Raw genomic sequence first — 20,440 nt, 5'->3', positions numbered from 1 at the left:
CATTACAGAGAAGAGATGCATGCTCTTGAAGGACACCCCACTGCCACCTTCTCACAGGTTATTGGAAAAAACTTCAGAGTTTGGGCACAGGGATACTTATTTTTTAAGAATTTCATTATTTGCCTCCATAAATGAATGTCTGTCTACCTCATTGGCCTGAACACTGTACCACATCTGCAAGATGAATTATTTGGTTTTCTAGTTGGTCCTGGGGGACAGGAACACAGCCCACAGATTTACCAGTAGCTGACTGCCTAGTAAATGTTTACTTATAAATTAGTATGGGTGATAATTTATTAAGGTAATAAGCATAGATTTCATTTAATGGCTTAGACATTATACATTATGAACACAGTATTTTATGTTTGGTTGAAGTAAATGTATATGATAACGAATATGATACCTAAAAGTAACTCGGAAATTGTGAGTTAGAGTTTAAACAAAGTGTTTATTACAGTGCATCAGCACTTAAAGGCGTCAGGAAAGTTTCACAATAGCAAAGCAATATCGTACAGTTCACCCATACCATGTGTTAGGGATTTAATTTTTAGATTCTCTTCTGCTTTCCCTACAAACCAAGTCATTCTGTTACTGAAGAACATTGCTTCTCTCTTGACAAGCATCACAACATCAAAATTTAAGCTTCTGGAGCTGAGGTGAGTAATCTGTCAGCAGGGACACCATGACAGCCTGATGACACAAGAAAGAAATAAATGGATAAACATTAGCAACAGTCTGTTTAGGGACCTAGATAAGGTGAATTAGGTTTCAGCTTTGCAGGGTTACGGTTAAAATGTGTTTTCTCAAGAAAAAGGTAATAGAACAATTCTGAACTAATATCTATTTGTTGGGGAGGGTATAAATGAAGGTCAACAGAGATCAGACTGACCCAAATAGACACACTAACATCACATAATGAAGCCTCAATTCCAGGACTACAGGGTCACAGAGTTGAAATGAGATGCTACAATGGTAGCCATGACTGAATTTTCCATTCATAAGTAAACCTAGGCATTGGCTAATTTTAGAGAAATACAATCTCTCCTATCCCAGATCCTTGTGTAAATACTGTGGTTTGATCACTCACAACCTAGAGAAGTTTAGGATGAATCACATGTAGAGTAATCTGAGTAATGTCTGCTATCTAAAGCTGGGTATTCCTGAAGGAGTATTATCTCTGTAGCTAAGAGTATACATCTTCCCCTTGGTCTGTCAGCCACAAATGGTCATTTTCACCTTTACTCTTCCCAACCTCTGACAATAATAATATCAGTTACAATGGTGAATATACTGAGTGTTTACTAGGTAGTAGATAGAATACTAAGTACCGTATCATGTATCAGTCAAGAAATATTTTTTTTAAGCACTGTGCCAGGAGCTTTAGTAAGCCAGAGGGAAATGTTCATGTATTATCTCATTTAATACAACAAAATTATAAGGTAGCTTTTGTTATTATCATTTACAGAAGAGGAAATCAATCCTTGAGATGACAGTGCAGAACTGTGTTGGAACCCAGGTTTTTTCTTTGACTCTATTCTTTTAAAAAATTATTATTATTGATTGATTATTATTTATACATTTATGGAGTACAATGTGATGTTTTGATATATGTGTTCAATGTGCAATGATTAAATCAAGCTAATGAACATATCCATCACCTTACTTACCTATCTTTTTTTATGGTGAGACATTTGACATTTACTCTCTAAATTATTTTCAAATATATATTATTATTGACTATAATCATTCTGCTCTGTAATAGATCTCAAAACCTATTCTTTCTGTCTACCTGAAACTTTGTACCCTTTGATCAACAATTCCCCATTATCTTCCTTCCCATTCCCTAGCCTCTGGTAATCATCATTCTACTCTCTACTTCTATGATTTCAACTTTTTTAGAGTCCACATATAAGTGAGATCATGTAGCATTTGTCTTTCTGTGACTGGGTGGGTTATTTTACTTAGCAAAATATCCACCAAAAAACTGTTAGAACTGATAAAGGAATTCAGCAAAATTGCAGAAAATAAAATCAACATACATAAATCAGTAGCATTTCTAATATACTAATAATGAGCTATCTGAAAAGAAAATTAAGAAAATAATCACATTTGCAATAGCAACAAAAAATTACTTAGGTATAGATTTAATCAAGAAGGTAAAAGACCTGTTTACTGAAAACTATAAAACACTGATGAAAGAAAATGAAGAAGACACAAATAAATGGAATGATATCCCATGTTCGTGGATTGAAAGAATTAATGTTGTAAAAATGTCCACATTACCCAAAGTGATCTACAGATTCAATGCAAACCCTATCAAAATTCCAATGTCATTTTTCACATAAATCAAAAATACAGTATTTGAACCTCAAAGACCCCACATAGACAAAGTGATCTTGAACAAAAGGAACAAAGCTGGCAGAATCACACTCCATGATTTTAAAACATGTTATAAAGACATTTTAATAAAAACAACATGGTACTGTCATAAAATCAGACACATTAACGAATGAAACAGTGAAGAAAGCCCAGAAATAAACCCATATGTTTGTCTTTCTGTGTCTTTTCTGTGACCATAAAAAGCAATTTATGGTCAATTGCTTTTTGACAGAGGTGCCAAGAACACATAATGGGGAAAGGACAGTCTCTTCAGCAAATGGTATTGAGAAAACTGGATATTCACATGCAGAAGAATAAAATTGGGCCCTTGTCTCATACCGTATACAAGAATCAACTCAAAATGGACTAAAGACTTAAATATAAGCTCTGAGGCTATAACACTACTAGAAGAAAACACAGGAAAAAACTCTGTCTTAGTCCGTTTTCATGCTGCTGATAAAGACATACCTGAGACTGGGACATTTATAAAGAAAAAGAGGTAATGGACTCACAGTTCCAATGGTTGGGGAGGCCTCACAATCATGGCAGAAGGCAAAAGGCACATCTCACATGGTGGCAGGCAAGAGAGGGAATGAGAGTCAAGCAAAAGGGGTTTTCACTTATAAAACTGTCAGATCTCATGACACTTATTCAGTACCACGAGAACAGTAAGGGGGAAACTGCCCCTATGATTCAATTATCTCCCACCAGCTCCCTCCCACAACATGTGGAAATTATGGGAGCTACAATTCCATATGAGATTTGGGTGGGGACCCAACCAAACCATATCAAGCTCCATAACATCAGTCTGGTAGTTATTCACATATAACCCTGAAAACACAAGCAACAGAAACAAACATAGACAAATCAAATTGCATCAAACTAAAAAGCTTCTGCACAGCAAAAGAAACAATAAATAGAGTGAAGAGGCAACCCACAGAATGGGAGTAAATATTTGCAAACCATATATCTGATAAGGGGTTAATAACCAAAATATATAAGGAACTCAACCAAATAGAAAACAAATAACCTGATTAAAAAAATGGGCAAAGGACCTGAATAGACATTTTTCCAAAGAAGACTTATAAATCATCAAGTTCATGAAAAAATGCTGAGTATCACTAATTGTTAGGGAAATGCAAATTGAACCACAATGAGATATCACCACACACCTATTACAGTGGCTTTTATTTAAAAAGATGAAAGATAAGTGTTGACAAGAATGCAGAGAGTGGGGGACTCCTGTACATTGTTGGTGGGCATCTAAATTAGTACATGATTCTCCCTAGGGCCTGAAAGCCTACGGGGATACTCCTCCCTCCTCAGGACCCGTCCCAAGGCTCAAGACTACTTTCGCCAGCAGCAAGAGAGCAGAAGCCAGAAGAGGGCAGGCCAGAAGAAGGCTGGCCAGGAGATGGAGAGAGAGGCCATCCGGGTAGCACATAACAGTTATAGGAGACTATAAAACCCCTACCTCGCCCTCACTTAAATCAAGCTAATGAACACATCCATCATTTTAGGCCTCAGCACATCTGCACCCAGCTGCTCATTAAAACAGTGCGTTGCTCCACACCGCCTCGTGTTGTTTGTTGGCACACTCTCAGGGTTCAAACCAATTATAATAGAGCCGTGAAGTGCAGCCATTATAAAAAATAGTATAGAGGTTCCCCAAAAAACGAAAACTAGAACTCCCATATGATCCAGCAGTCCTATTTCCTGGTATATATCCAAAGGAACTGAAATCATTCTGATGCAGGGATATCTGCACTTCCATGTTCACTGCAGCATTATTTACAATAGCTAAGATATGGAATCAACCTAAGTGTCCATCAATGGATGAATGGATAGAGAAAATGTAGTGTGTGTGTGTATATATATATATATATACATATATATGCAATGGAATAGTATTCAGCCTTAAAGAAGAAGGAAATCCTGTCATTTGTGATAGATAACATGGGTGAATCTGAATGACTCTACTCTTAAAAAGTAGATTAATTGTCTCTCAGGTACTTGTTCTTACACTTCAACCATACTGTACATGTGTTCCTAGTGTATATCAAAAGTACAGGTCTTATATTTCAAAGGTGTTAACTGAATATACTTATCAAAATTATCACATACCAGGCACTGTGCTGAGTGCTATATGTGCATCGTACCCTTTAATATCCTTTCCTACTGTATAAGATGGTAAGAGATGTAAAATACAGATCAAGAAACTAAGATGTAGAAACTTTCCTGAGTGGTGGTGGTGAGAGGTGACTCTGCAGCTCTGTTCCTCAGTCCTGACTACAATGCCCATATGACTCTGATCTCATTGAATCCTCATAACCTTAAGAGGTTGGTTCTATTTTTTATTCTCATTTTTCACATGAATAAACTGGGCTTAGTGATGTTAAGGTACTTAGCTAAGTTGATTAGAAGCCCAAGATCACAGAGAGAGCCAGAATTTTAACCTTATTTCCAAAAACCTATGTTCTAAACAGCAATTTCCTATATTGCCTTTAGGCTCCAAAAACGTATTGAGTCCACGTTTAGAGTATGTGTCAGGCACACCTCTCCATATAATAAAGAACATTAGGGACAGGATTGCTGCTTTCATGAAGAAGTTTTCATTGCAGTGGGGGGACAGGCAACAAACAGACAAAAAATACAAAAATATCAAGTAGTGCCATTGCAAAATAAAATTTTAAAAGGAGATAAAGGAGCCTTGGGAACCGCTTAAGAGTGGGTGGCGTGGGAAGATCTTGCTCAACAGTAACGCTTAAAGTGATGTCTGAATGACAAGAAGGAACTGGTTCCCCAGGGCAAACTTTGGTATAAGAACGTCTACCAGGTAAAAACATTGTAAACTTCTTAATGGGTTCCTGAAGTCCCATCTCATTTTGCTTTGTTTTTAATTGTCTTTGGATTGTGTCAACCTTATTTCCAAGTGAAAATTTACAAATTCACCTTGGATTAGGATTGTCAGATTGAGTTAAATAAATAAACACAAACAGACAAGCAGTTAAATAAGAATTTCAGATAACAACAAATATATTTTTTTTAGTGTATGTTCTAAATATTGCATGAGACATACTAGAAATTATTCATTATTTATCCAAAATTCAAATTTATCTGAGTGTCCTATATTATATCTGACAACACTAACTTGAGGAAAAGTAAATGACTCTAAAATATTGTGAATTAATTCGCAATGGTGTTTTGGATTTAGTCATATGTGGATAACAGTGCTTTGAAGTGTCAGCTTTTTTTCTTTTTTTCAGGGTCCCTTTAGGTTATTTTAGCTCTAGTGTATAGGCAGAGGAAAAACATCTGTCTACTTTTTGTGAATCCTACTGCCTTATTAATCACTGAAAAATACAAAAGCAAGCTTCATGAGAAGGAAAGGGTGATTTTTGTTTTTAAACAAAGGGATCCAAAGACCTGTGCACCAAGAAGAGAATGATGTGATTAGTGGAGTGTTCTGAACAGCACTTCTAGAAATCTCTTAGCAAGGAGGCTTTAAAAAGTTACTCAGTGCTGAAACAGTACACTTCTACTTTAAAAATGCTACACCATTAAGGAACAAGCCCTTCATCCTGTTTTAGTTATATACTTTACATCAGTCATTACAGGCATCTCAGAACTGGAGGGCCACATTGTGGCTTTCCTTTCTTCTTTCATCCTGATTTTAAATCAAGTTGTAGGTATGGAAATTATAAGTGTTCGATGTCTGTGCTATCCAGTATAAATAATGTAGCCACCAGCCACATGTGGCTATTGAGCATTCAACAACTTGGTTAGTATAACTGAGAAACTGAATCTTCTTTCTTTCTTTCTTTCTTTTTTTCCAGACAGAGTCTTGCTCTGTTGCCCAGACTGGAGTGCAGTGGCATGATCTTGGCTTACTGCAACTTCCACCTCCCAGGTTCAAGCAATTTTCCTGCCTCAGCCTCCCAAGTAGCTAGGATTACAGATGTGCACCACCATGCCCGGGTAATTTTTTTGTTTTATATTTTCAGTAGTAACAGAATTTCACCATGTGGGCCAGGCTGGTCTTGAACTCCTGACCTCAAGTGATCCCCCTGCATTGGCCTCCCAGAGTGCTAGGATTATAGTCATGAGCCACTGTGCCCACCCTGAATCTTCAAATGTTGTAAAATCATTATTAGTTTAGCTTTAAAAAGCCACATGTGCCTACTGGCTACTGTATTGGATGGGGTAGTCTGGAGGAAGACAAGTATTGTGCCTTTAGAACATCTTAGGAAAATGTATCACAGTAGTGCTGAACCTAAAGGCCATTCTAAATAAGCTGTATAAGAATAATTTATTTGCAGCCAGGCATGGTGACTCATGCCTGTAATCCTAGCACTTTGGAAGGCTGAGGTGGGCAGATCACCTGAGGTTAGGAGTTTGAGACCAGCCTGGCCAACATGGCGAAACCCTGTCTCTACTAAAAATACAAAAATTAGCTGGGCAGGCACCTGTCCAGCTACTCGGGAGGCTGAGGCAGGAGAATTGCTTGAACCTGGGAGGTGGAGGTTGCAGTCAACCTAGATTGTGCCATTGCACTCCAGCCTGGGTAACAGAGGGAGACTCCATTTAACAAAAAAAAAAAAAGAATAAAAATTTATTTGCCTATGAAATAGGAATTTAGTGTGGATAATCTCTAAGGTCTCATCCCACTTGAAAATGTTATGCTTCTATGAATTGTACAGGTTGTGTGGTGGCTGCACACTATTCTCTTTTTTCTAATCTCCAATACCTGGCAGAGGATGTGGCACAGAATAAATGCTCACTGTATGGCTGCTGAAATGAACTGAACTCAAAGGGACCTCCAAATCATCTAGCTCATCTTTAAAGATGACATAAAGAGCGCAACACATGCATCACCACTTCCTTTCTAGTGTTCATGTAAGGCACGCGAATCAGTTATGCCACTCCTGTCTCACACCACAGGCAGACTCAAAATCCTCAGCTGAGAATTCCTGTAGCCTGGTGATGAGATTAAAAAATTAAAACTCATTTGCCATCTCTATGGCTCAATCTGCTTATTGTACAGGAGAGGACACTGGCTCCTAGAGAATTAATACTTACCTAAGATGACACAGCTGACTGGTATTAAGGGCAGTTACAGAAGTTAAGTCTCATCACTCCCAGGTGAGCATTCTTTCCAAGTTAGACTCTCTACTTTCATTTTAACACAAATCTGTCTCTTGGTTTCTTTAAAATATTTTCCTCTAATAATAGTGGGTAACTCAGGGGTAGAGGGAATGGGGAGATGGTAAGATCTAGATGGATAGAAAAAATGGGTGGATGTAAAATTTTACTGTAAATATTTTAACCATGTGAATGCATCACATATTTAATTTTTTAAGTAAATTGGTTTTAAAGATGTTGTTTAATAAGCTCTTTAAAAATTCAGAAGTTCGGAGCATCTCCGTAATTGATGTTTTGGAAAGCTTCCTTTTAGCTTTCCCTACTGAATTTCTACAAAGGACTTACTTTAATGAATTTACTTGATTTATCTTTGTAACTTCAGTTGTCTTCTGATGAAAAACAGAGCTCAAGGAAACTGTTTTGCTGTGTCTCTTTCTGAGGTATGTGGTTGGAGAGCTCACATTTTCTTCTTTGTCATCTAAATCTTTGCTACACAAAATGTGGTCTGCAGGACAGTGGCACCTGCATTAACTGGATCCTTACTAGAAGTGCCAGCGTGGCGTGGTGGCTCATGCCTGTAATCCCAGCACTTGCAAGGCTGAGGTGGGTGGATCATTTGAGGTTAGGAGTTCGAGACCAGCCTGACCAACATGGGGAAACCCCGTCTCTACTAAAAATACAAAAATTAGCTGAGCAGGGTGTCATCTGCCTGTAATCCCAGCTACTTGTGAGGCTGAGGCAGAAGAATTGCTTGAACCGGGAGGCAGAGATTGCAGTGGGCCGAGACTGTGCCACTGCACCCCAGCCTGGGTAACAGGGAAAGACTCCATCTCAAAAAAATAAAAATAAATAAATGTGCCAAATCTCAAGCCTGATCGTAGACCTACAGAATTAAAATCTGCACCTTAACAAGACCCCTAGGTAATTTAAGCGCACATTAAGGCTTCAGAAGTACTGGTCTAGATAACAAGGCAATTAACATTTTGGCCAGAGTTAGTGTCCTGAGGTGACAAGCTGGAAAGATGGGGTGAAAAAAATCATCCCTGTTATTAGATATGACAAATTTAGGCCTAACACACAACCTTCTATTGAAAAGGGACTCATGGTTGGCTTGCAAGCAGTCGTAGATGAGCTTGAACACCCACTTATTTTATAGGGTCTGTATCAGATCAATAATGAAGATTACAATAATGAGTGTAATAATTATAATAATATTTGCCACGTGTTATGTAGTGTATGAAAAGCTTTACACATATTATTTTAATGTTCAAAATAACCCTATTCCAATTAATAGATTAAATAATTAGCAGCTAATCCTTTCCAGCTTGCTTTTCTCTACTCAAGAGGCTGAAAGCTGAAAACTACATTTCCCAAACTCCCTTGCAGCTAGAGTACAGGCATGCCACTCAGCTGCATCTACTCCAGACTTGGATGCAGAAGTGAACCATATGCAGTGGAAGCCGTCTTTGGAGAGATTGGATCTTCTGCTACATATGCAGGTAGAGAAATCCATTTCAGCTGTGGTAGCTATAATGGAGTATCTGACATCTGGTTTCAAGGTACCAGGCTGTGTCAGTGGTGTTCTGGCTACAAAAGAACCACAATGTCATTGGGCAATTTTTCTGCCTGTGTTGTCCCTGGCTATGTGGTGTCCAAGAACTATTCACTGCACTTCCTTTCCCCAAAGATTCTGGGAGCCTCTTAATGTCTTTTAATACATTACTTTCCATTATCTACCTAGACTGGACTCTCATTTGCAAGTAAGACCCTGGCTGATACAGTCATTGAGACTAGTTAAGCCACTAAAAGCTAAAAAACGGTGGAGCTAAGTTAGATAATAACAGTACTATTTTCCAGAGCAGGTGACATTTGAGATATTGTAAAATAGACATATGATTAATATTTCCTAGAATGACAGTGATGAAGATGAAGCTAGTGGCTTTATCTGAAAGGGACCATTAATTTTTAAGATAAGTTTTCCCATGAAATTTGAAAATGTTCTATACCTAAATACATATGTATCTCCATGGCCAAACTCAAAGAACTAAAACAAGTATCTAGTCTAGTCATAAAGTAAGGAATGGAATGAGGAAAAAGAGAAGGAAACAAGTAAGATGTTTTGAATGCCCGTTTTGTACAGAAACTGAATTAGGGGCTTCTCTAAACATGAACAAAGAGACTCCAAAATAAGAATTATACAACTTATAATGGTTGGCAAACAATGGTGGCTGGTGCTCAGGCTGATCAAGTATGGTAAGAATTTTGGTTAAAATAGATTTATTTGAAAGGAGATTAATCTCACACCATGCAAAAACGTTATAAATGCTAATAAGCACTAATGAATGATCTATTATAAAGTTCCTGGAAGAAAACAGATGTTACGTGAGCAAGTAATGTAGTTGGAGAATTAAGTTGTTTATTACTTCCCCAAAGGCATGAATGACCAAGTTGGGACCACACAAAGAACACCTTCTTATCCTCCATTCCTTGTTTCTTGCTTACCATGATTGTCCACTTTCTGTTTTCTGCCTCTGGGAACACAAGTGATTTCGGAGAGTAAAAGACTTCATCGTCCACTTCTTCTGGCTTTCTGGGCAAGCAGTGTAAAAATGTCCAGTCAGAGGCAGCAACTTTAGCAGTCTAAAGAAATGGGGATAAGACCACATTTTGACTATTATTATTATTATTATTATTTTTGAGAGTTTCGCTCTTGTTACCCAGGCGGGAGTGCAATGTCGCGATCTCGGCTCACCGCAACCTCCACCTCCTGGGTTCAAGCAATTCTCCTGCCTCAGCCTCCTGAGTAGCTGGGATTACAGGCGTACGCCACCATGCCCAGCTAATTTTTGTATTTTTAGTAGAGACGGGGTTTCACCTTGTTGACCAGGATGGTCTCAATCTCTTGACCTCGTGATCCACCCGCCTCGGCCTCCCAAAGTGATGGGATTATAGGCGTGAGCCACTGCTCCCAGCCACATTTTGACTATTATATATGGCCGTCATATTTGTTTTCTTCAGTATTTAAAAACGTCCATGGCCTGCAGTCAGAGATCAATGCAAAGGGAGAGACAAAGGAGCAAAGTGACAGTTTTATCTCAAGATACCCATGGGAAATGTACATGGTACTTTCAACTCATGGAATTTTAGAGTCTTTTTTTTTTTTCTTTTTTGAGAAGGAGTCTCACTCTGTGGCCCAGGCTGGAGTGCAGTGGCAAAATCTTGGCTCACTGCAACCTCTGCCTCCTGAGCTCAAGCAATTCTCCTGCCTCAGCCTCCTGAGTAGCCAGGACTACAGGCATGCGTCACCACAACCAGTTAATTTTTGTATTTTTAGTAGAGACAGGATTTCACCATACTGGCCAGGCTGGTCTCGAACTCCTGACCTCAAGTGATCTGCCCACCTCGGCCTCCCAAAGTGCTGGGATTTCAGGCATAAGCCACCTTGCCCAAGAAGTCTTTTTTTTTTTTTTCCATTTAAGAGAGCATCACTTCAAGTTAAATCATTAACTCAGTTTTCTGGTATTCTGTTTAGTGGAACAGTGGACATTTCAGTAAATAACTCTACTAATGTAATATGTGGCTGATAGTGAAAGTCGCCAATTATAGTCCACTATATTTAAAAAGTTGCTTTGGTGTGATAATATTATTTTTTGAGCTTATCTCCATATTATTATCTTTAGCACTTGAAGCATACGTCATCACTAGTTAAAACAATTTAGATAAAAGCACTGAGGTAGGAGTGAATTAAATAGGATTATAAGCATTATACATTAGATTTTTCATTCTTAATGCAAATGTACTAGCAGTTTTAATTTTCTCCAACAGTTAATTCCTGAAAGTTATATTTCCCTATATATTTCTGTTGTTCACATACCAATGCAAAACTACATTCCTCCATACTTTCTTAACTCAAAATTACTGCCTTGTACTAAAACTTTGTTTTACCTCCCACCCTAGCTCTAGGATCAGAACATTTTGAGTTTCTAAAATACCAGCAAAATTACATGGGAAAAAGTAACATTTATACATGCCATACAAAAGTAAAATGACTGTTCTTCAAGCCCACAGTCCCAACACCAGAAACACATGTAAGATTGGCCAAGCAGGTGCAAGTATGAAGTGATTTATGTAATTTAAAATATCTCCATGAAAATATATGCCACATGTATGATAAGGAATTAGCCATAATATACAAAGAGCTCCTATAACCAATAATAGAAAAGGCAAAAAATAGAAAATGGGCAAAAGATATAGTAGCAATTTATAGAAAAAAACGGCAACGGCCAATAAAAATTAAATGATGCTTAACTTCATTAGTAATCAAGGAGTTGCAAATTTTAAAAAAAGAGATAACATTTTCCTCCAGATTTAGAAAAACTAAAAATGTAGATAAAAACTAAAAATGGAGAGTGTATGAAAAAATAACTATAATATACAGCTGCAGGAGTATACATTTTTCATCTTTTTTGAGTGAGCAACTTAGCAGCACTCTCACATTTTAAAAAGTATATACCATTTCACCCAAAAAGAATTCTTCTCAAGATCTTATTCTCCAGTAATATTTGCACAAAGAAATATGGATAAGCAAGTTCATGCAGCATTTTTGTAATCATTATTCTCAGAAATAGCCTAATTTATCAATTGGAAACATTTTAAGTAAATTATAGTGCCACTTATCCTTTGGAATTCTATGCAGCAACTAAAAAGAATAAAAAATATCTAAATGAATGGACAAGAAAATCTAAGATTTGTTAAGTGGAAAAAGTAAGAATAATAATAAATAATAAATAAATAATGTCTAAAATACCATTTATGGAAAATCAATAGTGTGTATTGAGGCATATATATGTAAATGCACAGAAAAGGTCTGCAAAGAGACACATCATATTATTAAACAATGGCTACCTCTAGGAATAGTTACTGTTAAAGGGATGGAGGAAAGACATTTTTACTTTTTATTTTCAAACTTCTTTTCTATTTTATATATAAAAATAAAGAACTTGTATTTATGCATTACTTTATCAATAAAATATTAATTGTACTTGCTTAATCCTGTTCTCCACCAAAGCGGATTTGTTGCTTTGCTGACAAAACCCTAGAGTGCACCTGGCTTTTAGGGCATTCCTCCAGAACACTGCTTCTCAAAGTGTGGCCCTGGAGGCAGCAGCATTGCATCACCTGGGAACTTGGCAGAAATGCATATTCTCAGGTCTCACCCTGACCTACTGAATCAGAAACCCTGGGGATGGGACCCAGCCAGCTGTGTATTAACAGCTCCTCCCGTGATTCTAATACCTGCTCAAGACTGAGAAGCACTGCTTCAGATCTTACTGGAGTCCCCTGGGAATGCCCTGGAGGGTGTTAGCAAAACTAAACTGGATTTAGAGATCCTTGGAAAACAGAGGCAAGGACTAGCCTGAGGAGCATAGTTATGGGACTTTTCTTAGGGGAGAAATCAGAAGAAACTGCATGCATCAGAAGTAACCTAATTTCTCTAAACACACAAAGAGTAAAACACTGCAATGCCTCAATTCTTGTGAGAGGGAAAAGCCTGCTTTCTCTTGAGTTTCAAATTCCTTCATCCAGCACAAAAAAATGCCTTTCCAAAGGACACAGCTTATCTTTGGAAGGAGAGAAGTCCCTAGGGGATACAGTCAGTGAGTCCTTTTATGGGGAATGAAAGGACAGTCTGCTCCCCCTAAAGTGAATGAGTGATTAGATGGTTCTGGCCTTTATGAATGGAATTAATGAACCTTCAGAGAGGCATCAATTTGTACCTTCATTGTAACCTGGTAACCTTGGAAAGCCTGAAGCCGCTTTTTCTTCTCCTCTTCTTGTCCCATGCTTATCCAAGTGTCTGTAATTAATACATTGCCTCCTTGCGCCGCTTCCAATGGATCATTCGTCAGCAACAGCTTGGTACCATTCTAGCATACACAAGCACGCTGGTTAAATAACTTCATGGGGCAGTAAAAGGCAATAATAGTTTTACACGTAAAGAGCATACCTCTTTGGCATACTGCTCTGCCAACTTGGTTACACTAGGATCCGGCTCATAACCCTGCAGGAAGAAGAATTTGTTATTTAGGTAATTTTATTATGCATGTTTTCTTACATATGCATTATTTTTTTTCGATATCTCCTCTCCTTCCCTTTTTCAAGATGTGGTCCCATCATGTTCAGTAGAATATGATTTTTACACCTACAATTCCAAAACTTAATAGAGCCTTTTGGAATTTAAAAAGACAACCAATTGCCTTATCTTTCTTTTATTATCTCTGACTTCTTTAGTCATAAAGGCAAACATAAGGCATGGTGCTTTCTAACTCTTGGAAGCACCTCTTCTGGTTTCCATAATGGATTAAGAGGATTATATTCCTAATTGTACAAACGAATGTATGTTTGTCTGTCTTTGCACATGTTATCCTTTTGTGTCTGAAATTCTTTCTTCCACCCACTCCATGTGGATAACTTTTTTAGGTCTCAGTTGAAATGGCCCTTCCTCAGAAAAACCTTCCCTGACCATCCCAGCTAAATACTAACAGCTCCCTCTTCCCTACCACACATCTCCTTCTTTTGCATTCCCCAGCAAGCGTTTTGAGTGCAAGGTGCTTGCTTTGAAAGACATTGACAGAACAAATACATTCTTTTTGCTAAGGTTATATATTTGTTCGGGATGGTTGGGTGAGGGCAGGGTCAGACTCCGTAGAGGCAAACTAGGTGCCTAGGGCAAAACATTTAAGGAGAGACTAGAAAAAAATTAAAGAAACACGCATTCTCAGGGTCATCCATGCACAAATTTTGCACCCTGGGTTCCTTGCTTGCTCAGCCTAGTCCCTACTCTGGGTGAGGGGACATCATGGGAACAGCTAAAGCTTGCCAAGCTATCCCAGGCCCCCACAGGCAGCCTCCCTGCCTCTACCCTCACTCTCCAACCTATTCTGTACACAGCAGCAAGAACTGATTTTTTTCTGAAGACTCCGATGTTTACTACTTGTTTCTTAAGTCAAAGCTGATTAAGAGCATCAAGGCTCCCCACTTCCATCCCCTGATTCTGTCTCTTTTAATTCTTCTCAACATCTTGCTGCGGAAAAGCCAATCTTATCGTCGTCCCTGTACACATCTTGCCCTTTTCTGCCATCACAGCCTTTCACCCTTGAACACCTCCTTTCTTGTCCCCTCCTGGGCATCTTCATCACAATGTGTCAGCTCCTAAAAACCCTAGCCCGGCCTCTCCTCCAAGACCCTCCATATGGAAGTCTTGTTAGTTCAAACACCGTAATTATCCTCACCTTCCTCCATCCTTCTCATTTTCCCAAATTCTTAGCATTGATTATGAGTTGATTTTTATCACTTTTCACTGCGGCATTGTGGTGAACGCTGTGGTAAGCTCCCCAGATACCTCTCCATGAATAATCATGAATAAAGGACTTATTCCCCCCGCTGCTTGGAGTGCTGCCAGAAGATGGCCTTCAGCTGTCATCCCCTTTGAGCGCTGCCTCAGCTGCAGAGATCAGCCTCACCCAAGGTCACACACCCTTCCAGGGCAACCCACATTCAATGGCTGATTGACAGGAGGGTATGAAAACCTGACCCCCTCTGCCCAACTCCAGACAGCTGAATGGACATCGCAGGTCCAGAACTTCCCATAAGATCAGCCAACGCTATTGTTGTGCCTGCATCGTAGCTCAGCTTCTCCCTCTTCTTATTCCTGCTTCCTTCCGTTCCTTTCCACAGTTGTTGATTTCAAGGGCACATGCTTATAAGCATCCCGCCTGTCCTGCACACTAGCTAAACTCTGAGTCTGCTTCCCAAGAAACCCACCCTGTGACAGGCATGTCTAGATTTATTTGTGATATTGTGTTTATTTGCACATGATTGTCTACCGTAGTTTCTTCTTCTATTAAAACATTCTTGAAAGAAGAAACTACTCCGATATCAATGAAGATGCCTGCAGACATTTTAGCAGCTTTACCACCCTCATATAGCCATGAATTCTGGAGCCTTGTTTATACAAATTTGGGGAAAGTAATAAATAAAGGCTAGCTAATTTAGCAACTAAGGTTGTAAATAGCCATACTGGTAAACATAAATGAAGAGACTTGGATATTACCCCAAGTGCCTCCTACCCTGAAAATTTAGCATTCCCTTTGGAGAGTAGGTTTTATACTCCCTAAGTATAATAATTCTTAGAAAAGGAATCAATAAGTACTTAGAGAACCAACAGAGACATTTGGAAATTAGAAAATCACCCAACCTTGCACGCACTGAGCCATGACTTAGAATACAGAGAGGAATTCGTTATTCACATCTCAGCTTTCAATACTAAATCACTCACTAGCCTCTACATAAATTTTAAAACCAGACAAAGAAGGTGATTAACACACCCAGTTCAGTCTAAGTATTCACTTAGAACAATGTTAAAATCATTACTATTGATAGTTTATGGAGCAATTTTACAATCATGGACAAAATTATTTTTTCTTGAACATGTAAGTTATTCTTGGTTAAAGAATGGGGAAATAGATTAATCATGGTCTTGGAAACTTCTCAGTGTTTCTAAAATTTACAATAAATCTAGCTTTATCTTTAAAGGAAACAGGTCTACTAACAACTAAAGACTTACAAATTGATGGAACGACTTTTGCACTACCAGACTTTTCAGAAAACCTTTCAAAACTCTTTTTTCTTTTTTTAAATAAAAAAGACGGGTTTTCACCATGTTAGTCAGGCTGGTCTTGAATTCCCAACCCTAGGTGATCCACCCGCCTTGGCCTACAAAGTGCTTGGATTACAGGCGTGAGCCACCACACCTGACCAACTTTTCAAAACTCTTACTCCCACCAAGATTTAACCAGGCGTTAGTACTCTTTAGTACCCTTTATCATTTAAATGAGTTTCTGCATAAGAACAATACTGCAATTACTGTGTAATATCAGAATTTTTTCCTTTGATGTTAATAAAACATCTTTGGCATATAATAAAATGTTTAAACTATATATTTCTTCAACAGAATAAAGCCTTCCAAAAGAACTTTTTAGCAGGGAACAATTATTGTTAATGTATGTTTTATCTGTGGGAACCAAATGCAATGAGAGTTTGCATTAATATAGAGCCTTTCTTCAAACTAGCTTTGTATGGAGAGTGTACTCATCCTTCCTGTAAAGTGAATAAAAGACACCATAAGCACATTATCAGATCTGACCCTTATTTGAGTTCACACTGAATAAAAGAAGAGAATTATCTGCTGTAAGGGTCATTGCTCTGAGTCCCCCAAATTTACTAGAATAGGATGGCTTCCACTGCATGCAGTACGTTTCTTCTACGGCAGGTGTACTTGGTTGCATAGTGTTCTTCAAAATTCATGACCACCCAGAACCTCAGAATGGGAACTTATTTGGAAATGGAGTCTTTCCAGATGTAATTAGTTAAGATGAGGTCATACTGGATTAGGGTGGGCCTAAATTTGATATGGCTGGTGTCCCTATAAGAAGAGAGGGATTTGTACAGAGAGACACAGACACAGAGGGAATGTGATGGAAGCAGAGATTAGAAAGATGTACCCACAAGCCAAGGAAAGCCTGGGGCTACCAGAAGCAGGAAGAGGCAAAAAAGGATCCTCCCTGAGAGGCTTCGGAGAAAGTGTGGCCCTGTCACACCTTGATTTCAAACCTCTAGTCTCCAAGACTGTGAAAGAGTAAATTTCTATTGTTTTACGCCATGCAGTTTATAGTAGCTTGTTATGGCAGCCCTAAGAATCCAAGACAGCAAGATGGATTGACCCACACTGGTTTGGTAAAAACACCTGGTGAAAGCATTTCATAGTGCTTTATTTTGTTTGGACCGGATGCAGCAGATGATGCCGGTGCTCTACCCAGAGGCCCCTGGGGGATCCCTTTTTATAGCTTTTGCTCCCTTCCCGAGTTTCAGTGTTTTTAACACCTAGCACTTGCAGTTCGTCTTCAGAAGACAGCTCTCTGGCTACCAGGCTGCTTTTCCCATCAAAAGTGCCAGAGATTTACCACTCCACCTCTTCTGCTGCCCTTGACCAATGCTGGGATAACTTTAGGGCATAGCTTATGCTCCAGAGATCACCTGCGAGATCAGGCTGAAGCTACTTTCTGTGGGACTGTGCATGACACGGGACTAGGGTGACCAAATCACCTTGGTTTGCTGGACTCTCAATTTTAGCACCCAAAACCCCACATCCCTAGAAATCTCTTGATCTTCGGCAAACCAGGATGGTTGGTCACTGTAAATGGCATCCTTGCTTAGATTGTTCCCTTTCCCAGTCCTGCTTCCCCTAATCCCCTGGGGATCTTCCTTGGGAGTACTTCCTTAATAAATCACCTGTACACAAATCCCCATGGCAGTGTGCTTGTGGGAAACCTGGCCTAAGATTGATATTTAGTAATGGTGCCAGAACATTTATTTTTCCATATGAAATAATATATAGAAATAAAAATATGTACCATCTAGGTTTGTGTAAGTATATCGTATAATGTTCCCACAACAACTAAGTCACCAAAGGACCCATTTCTCTGAACGTATCCCTGCTATGAATCCACATATGACTGTACAGTGAAATAAAGTCTCCCTTCTACCTCTAGCCTCAAACCTCCCAGTTCCCCTCCTCAGAGGCAACAATTATTACCAGTTTCTTTTATATCAAAAGGGTTACATTGGGCCTATGAAAGAAGTCATGCATTCCGTATATGCTGGAAGAGATAGCAGCAAGGTAGGAAGTATGCAGGAGTCATTTTTATTCCCACATGGGGCTCAAATTTTAGGCCCCCAGAGTTGAGTCTCAAAACACTAAGCTGGTGTAGATAGATGCCATCACCGTGATCCTCACATTGGATTCACATTTTTCTATCAAATTGCAGTATTAGAAAAATGAGTGGCATTCCCGTGTGTTCAGAATTCTATGCTGCCTGGCTTTTATTGCCTGCTTCAGCCTTTGTGGTGGTAATGCACGACAATGCCAATCATCATAATGGCCTATAGCAGGGTATTCGAAGGAATAATTCAGGCATGCTTTTAACACCATCTCATAGAATAAAAGGCATCAGTCAAGGCTATCTCTTATTGTGGAGATGGGAAATTGGACTCTCAAGAGGCCAGATAGCTATTTAATAGTAGGGCTGATAACATAACCTAAATTTTGTGGCCTCACCTGTGCTATTATACTTAAATGGAAGAGAGTTTTTTTGTCACTGGGTAATTGCATCAGAGGGTGATTTAAGAGGGAGGTTAGTTTCAAGGCAAAAAGTTTCCCTACCTTTGGAGTAGCTGCCCGAAGGTGCATACCGAATTTCGCTGCACTCATCATGATGGAGTGCAGGATATTATTCCCATCCCCAATCCAGCTGAGGGTAAGACCTTTCAGAGAGCCATAGTGTTCCTAAAAGGCAAGGGATAAAGGAGATGAAATCCAGGAGTTAATTCGCTTATATGTAGCAATTATTAAGTTTAAAATAAACAGTCTTAATCTCAGTATTAGTGCCTTGTTAGAAGGAATGAATTCCCAATTTTTTTTGCATTACACAGAGCAATTCAATAATATGAATGTACAATCATAAAAACGTGGCAAAATGTCTTACTATTTTAAACCAAGACATCATATGAACTTGTACAGAGACTAAGAATTTCATACATTTCAAATCTGAATCTTAGTTGTATTCATTCATTGGCTACAAATGAGCACCACCAATGTCCAAACATTGAGACACTGTCCTTGGCCCTGGAGATATAACAATGGACAAAGGAGGCAAAAATCACTGCTTTTATGGAGCTGACATTCTTTGATATGAGAAATGGGAAATACAGGATACCTGTACCTGGAATAGTATGGCATGGTGGATCAGACCATGTTCCCATTATGTGAAGTTGACAAATATGCTCAATAATACTGTTAGTATTATGGCTCGTGCCTGTAATCCCAGCACCTTGGGAGACTGAGGTGGGCAGATCACCTGAGTTCAGAGGTTCAAGACCAGCCTGGTCAATATGGTGAAACCCCGTCTCTACTAAAAATACAAAAATTAGCAGGGCATGGCACACACCTGTAATCCCAGCTGCTCAGAAGGCTGAAGCATGAGAATCACTTGAACTCAGAAGGCAGAAATTGCAGTGAGCCGAGATCATGCCACTGTACTCAGCCTGGGTAACAGAGTGAGACTTAGTCTCAAATAATAATAATAATAATAATAATTTTGGTTGTTTATGGCTATAGATGTGTGTAAATATACTAACATCAGGATAATAATTTCTTTGCAGACGGGAAGAAAATGAGATCAGGCAGAGTTACATGGTGGGCTTCAATTTTATCTGTAATGTTTTATTGAAAAACAGCAAAGAATTATAAAGTAACTACTCCATCACATTAAGAATTGACAAAACTGTGTGAACACATGGATGTTTGTTTTGTTTTCTTAAAGTGTCTGTAGGTTTCATATATTTTATATATTTTAAAAGATTAAAAAAGAGAAAGGCTAAGCAATTTGGAGATCACAGAACTACTAGTTAGCTAAGCTAGAATTTAATTCCAGATCCCTCTGATTCAGATTCCATGCTCTTAACAAGCTGATATATATTCATTCAGTTCCTACTTTGAGTATCTCCTATATGAAGGCATTGCACGAGGTCCTATGATGAATAGGACAGCTCATTGTTCCTCAATGAATTTATAATCTAGTAATGATAAAGCCCCAGGGGGAAGCATTAAATTATCTGGTGTATATGTAAAGCCACACCTGAAGACAGCCACTTGGGTATCTGACATTATGATATCATCTTCTCTGCATGGATCTTATCCTCATTTCCAAAGTGTTTCATTTTGAACTTAACGTCACATTTAAATGTGTGTAGTTTATTCAAATGTGGAAGAAGATGGGCCTATCCAGTTTACCTTGTCTCC

At 38.7% G+C, this 20,440-nt stretch overlaps 1 protein-coding gene across 1 annotated transcript in view; it reads right to left on the bottom strand.

Moving 5' to 3' along the window:
• Window positions 1-428: 428 nt before the first annotated feature.
• OTC (ornithine transcarbamylase) overlaps window positions 429-20,440 on the bottom strand; it is a 71,191-nt gene continuing 51,179 nt past the window's right edge. The window contains exons 6-10 of the mRNA XM_002762780.7: window positions 18,803-18,925; window positions 13,529-13,582; window positions 13,299-13,448; window positions 10,024-10,161; window positions 429-690 (exon numbers count right to left, since the gene is read on the bottom strand). Of these exons, the coding sequence (XP_002762826.1) occupies window positions 631-690; window positions 10,024-10,161; window positions 13,299-13,448; window positions 13,529-13,582; window positions 18,803-18,925 (525 nt within the window). The 3' untranslated portion in view covers window positions 429-630. The remainder of the gene's footprint in view (window positions 691-10,023; window positions 10,162-13,298; window positions 13,449-13,528; window positions 13,583-18,802; window positions 18,926-20,440) is intronic.

The sequence above is a fragment of the Callithrix jacchus genome, chromosome X, assembly GCF_049354715.1.
Source record: "Callithrix jacchus isolate 240 chromosome X, calJac240_pri, whole genome shotgun sequence".
Classification (NCBI taxonomy): domain Eukaryota; kingdom Metazoa; phylum Chordata; class Mammalia; order Primates; family Cebidae; genus Callithrix; species Callithrix jacchus.
This window is presented reverse-complemented; position numbering and strand designations above follow the sequence as displayed.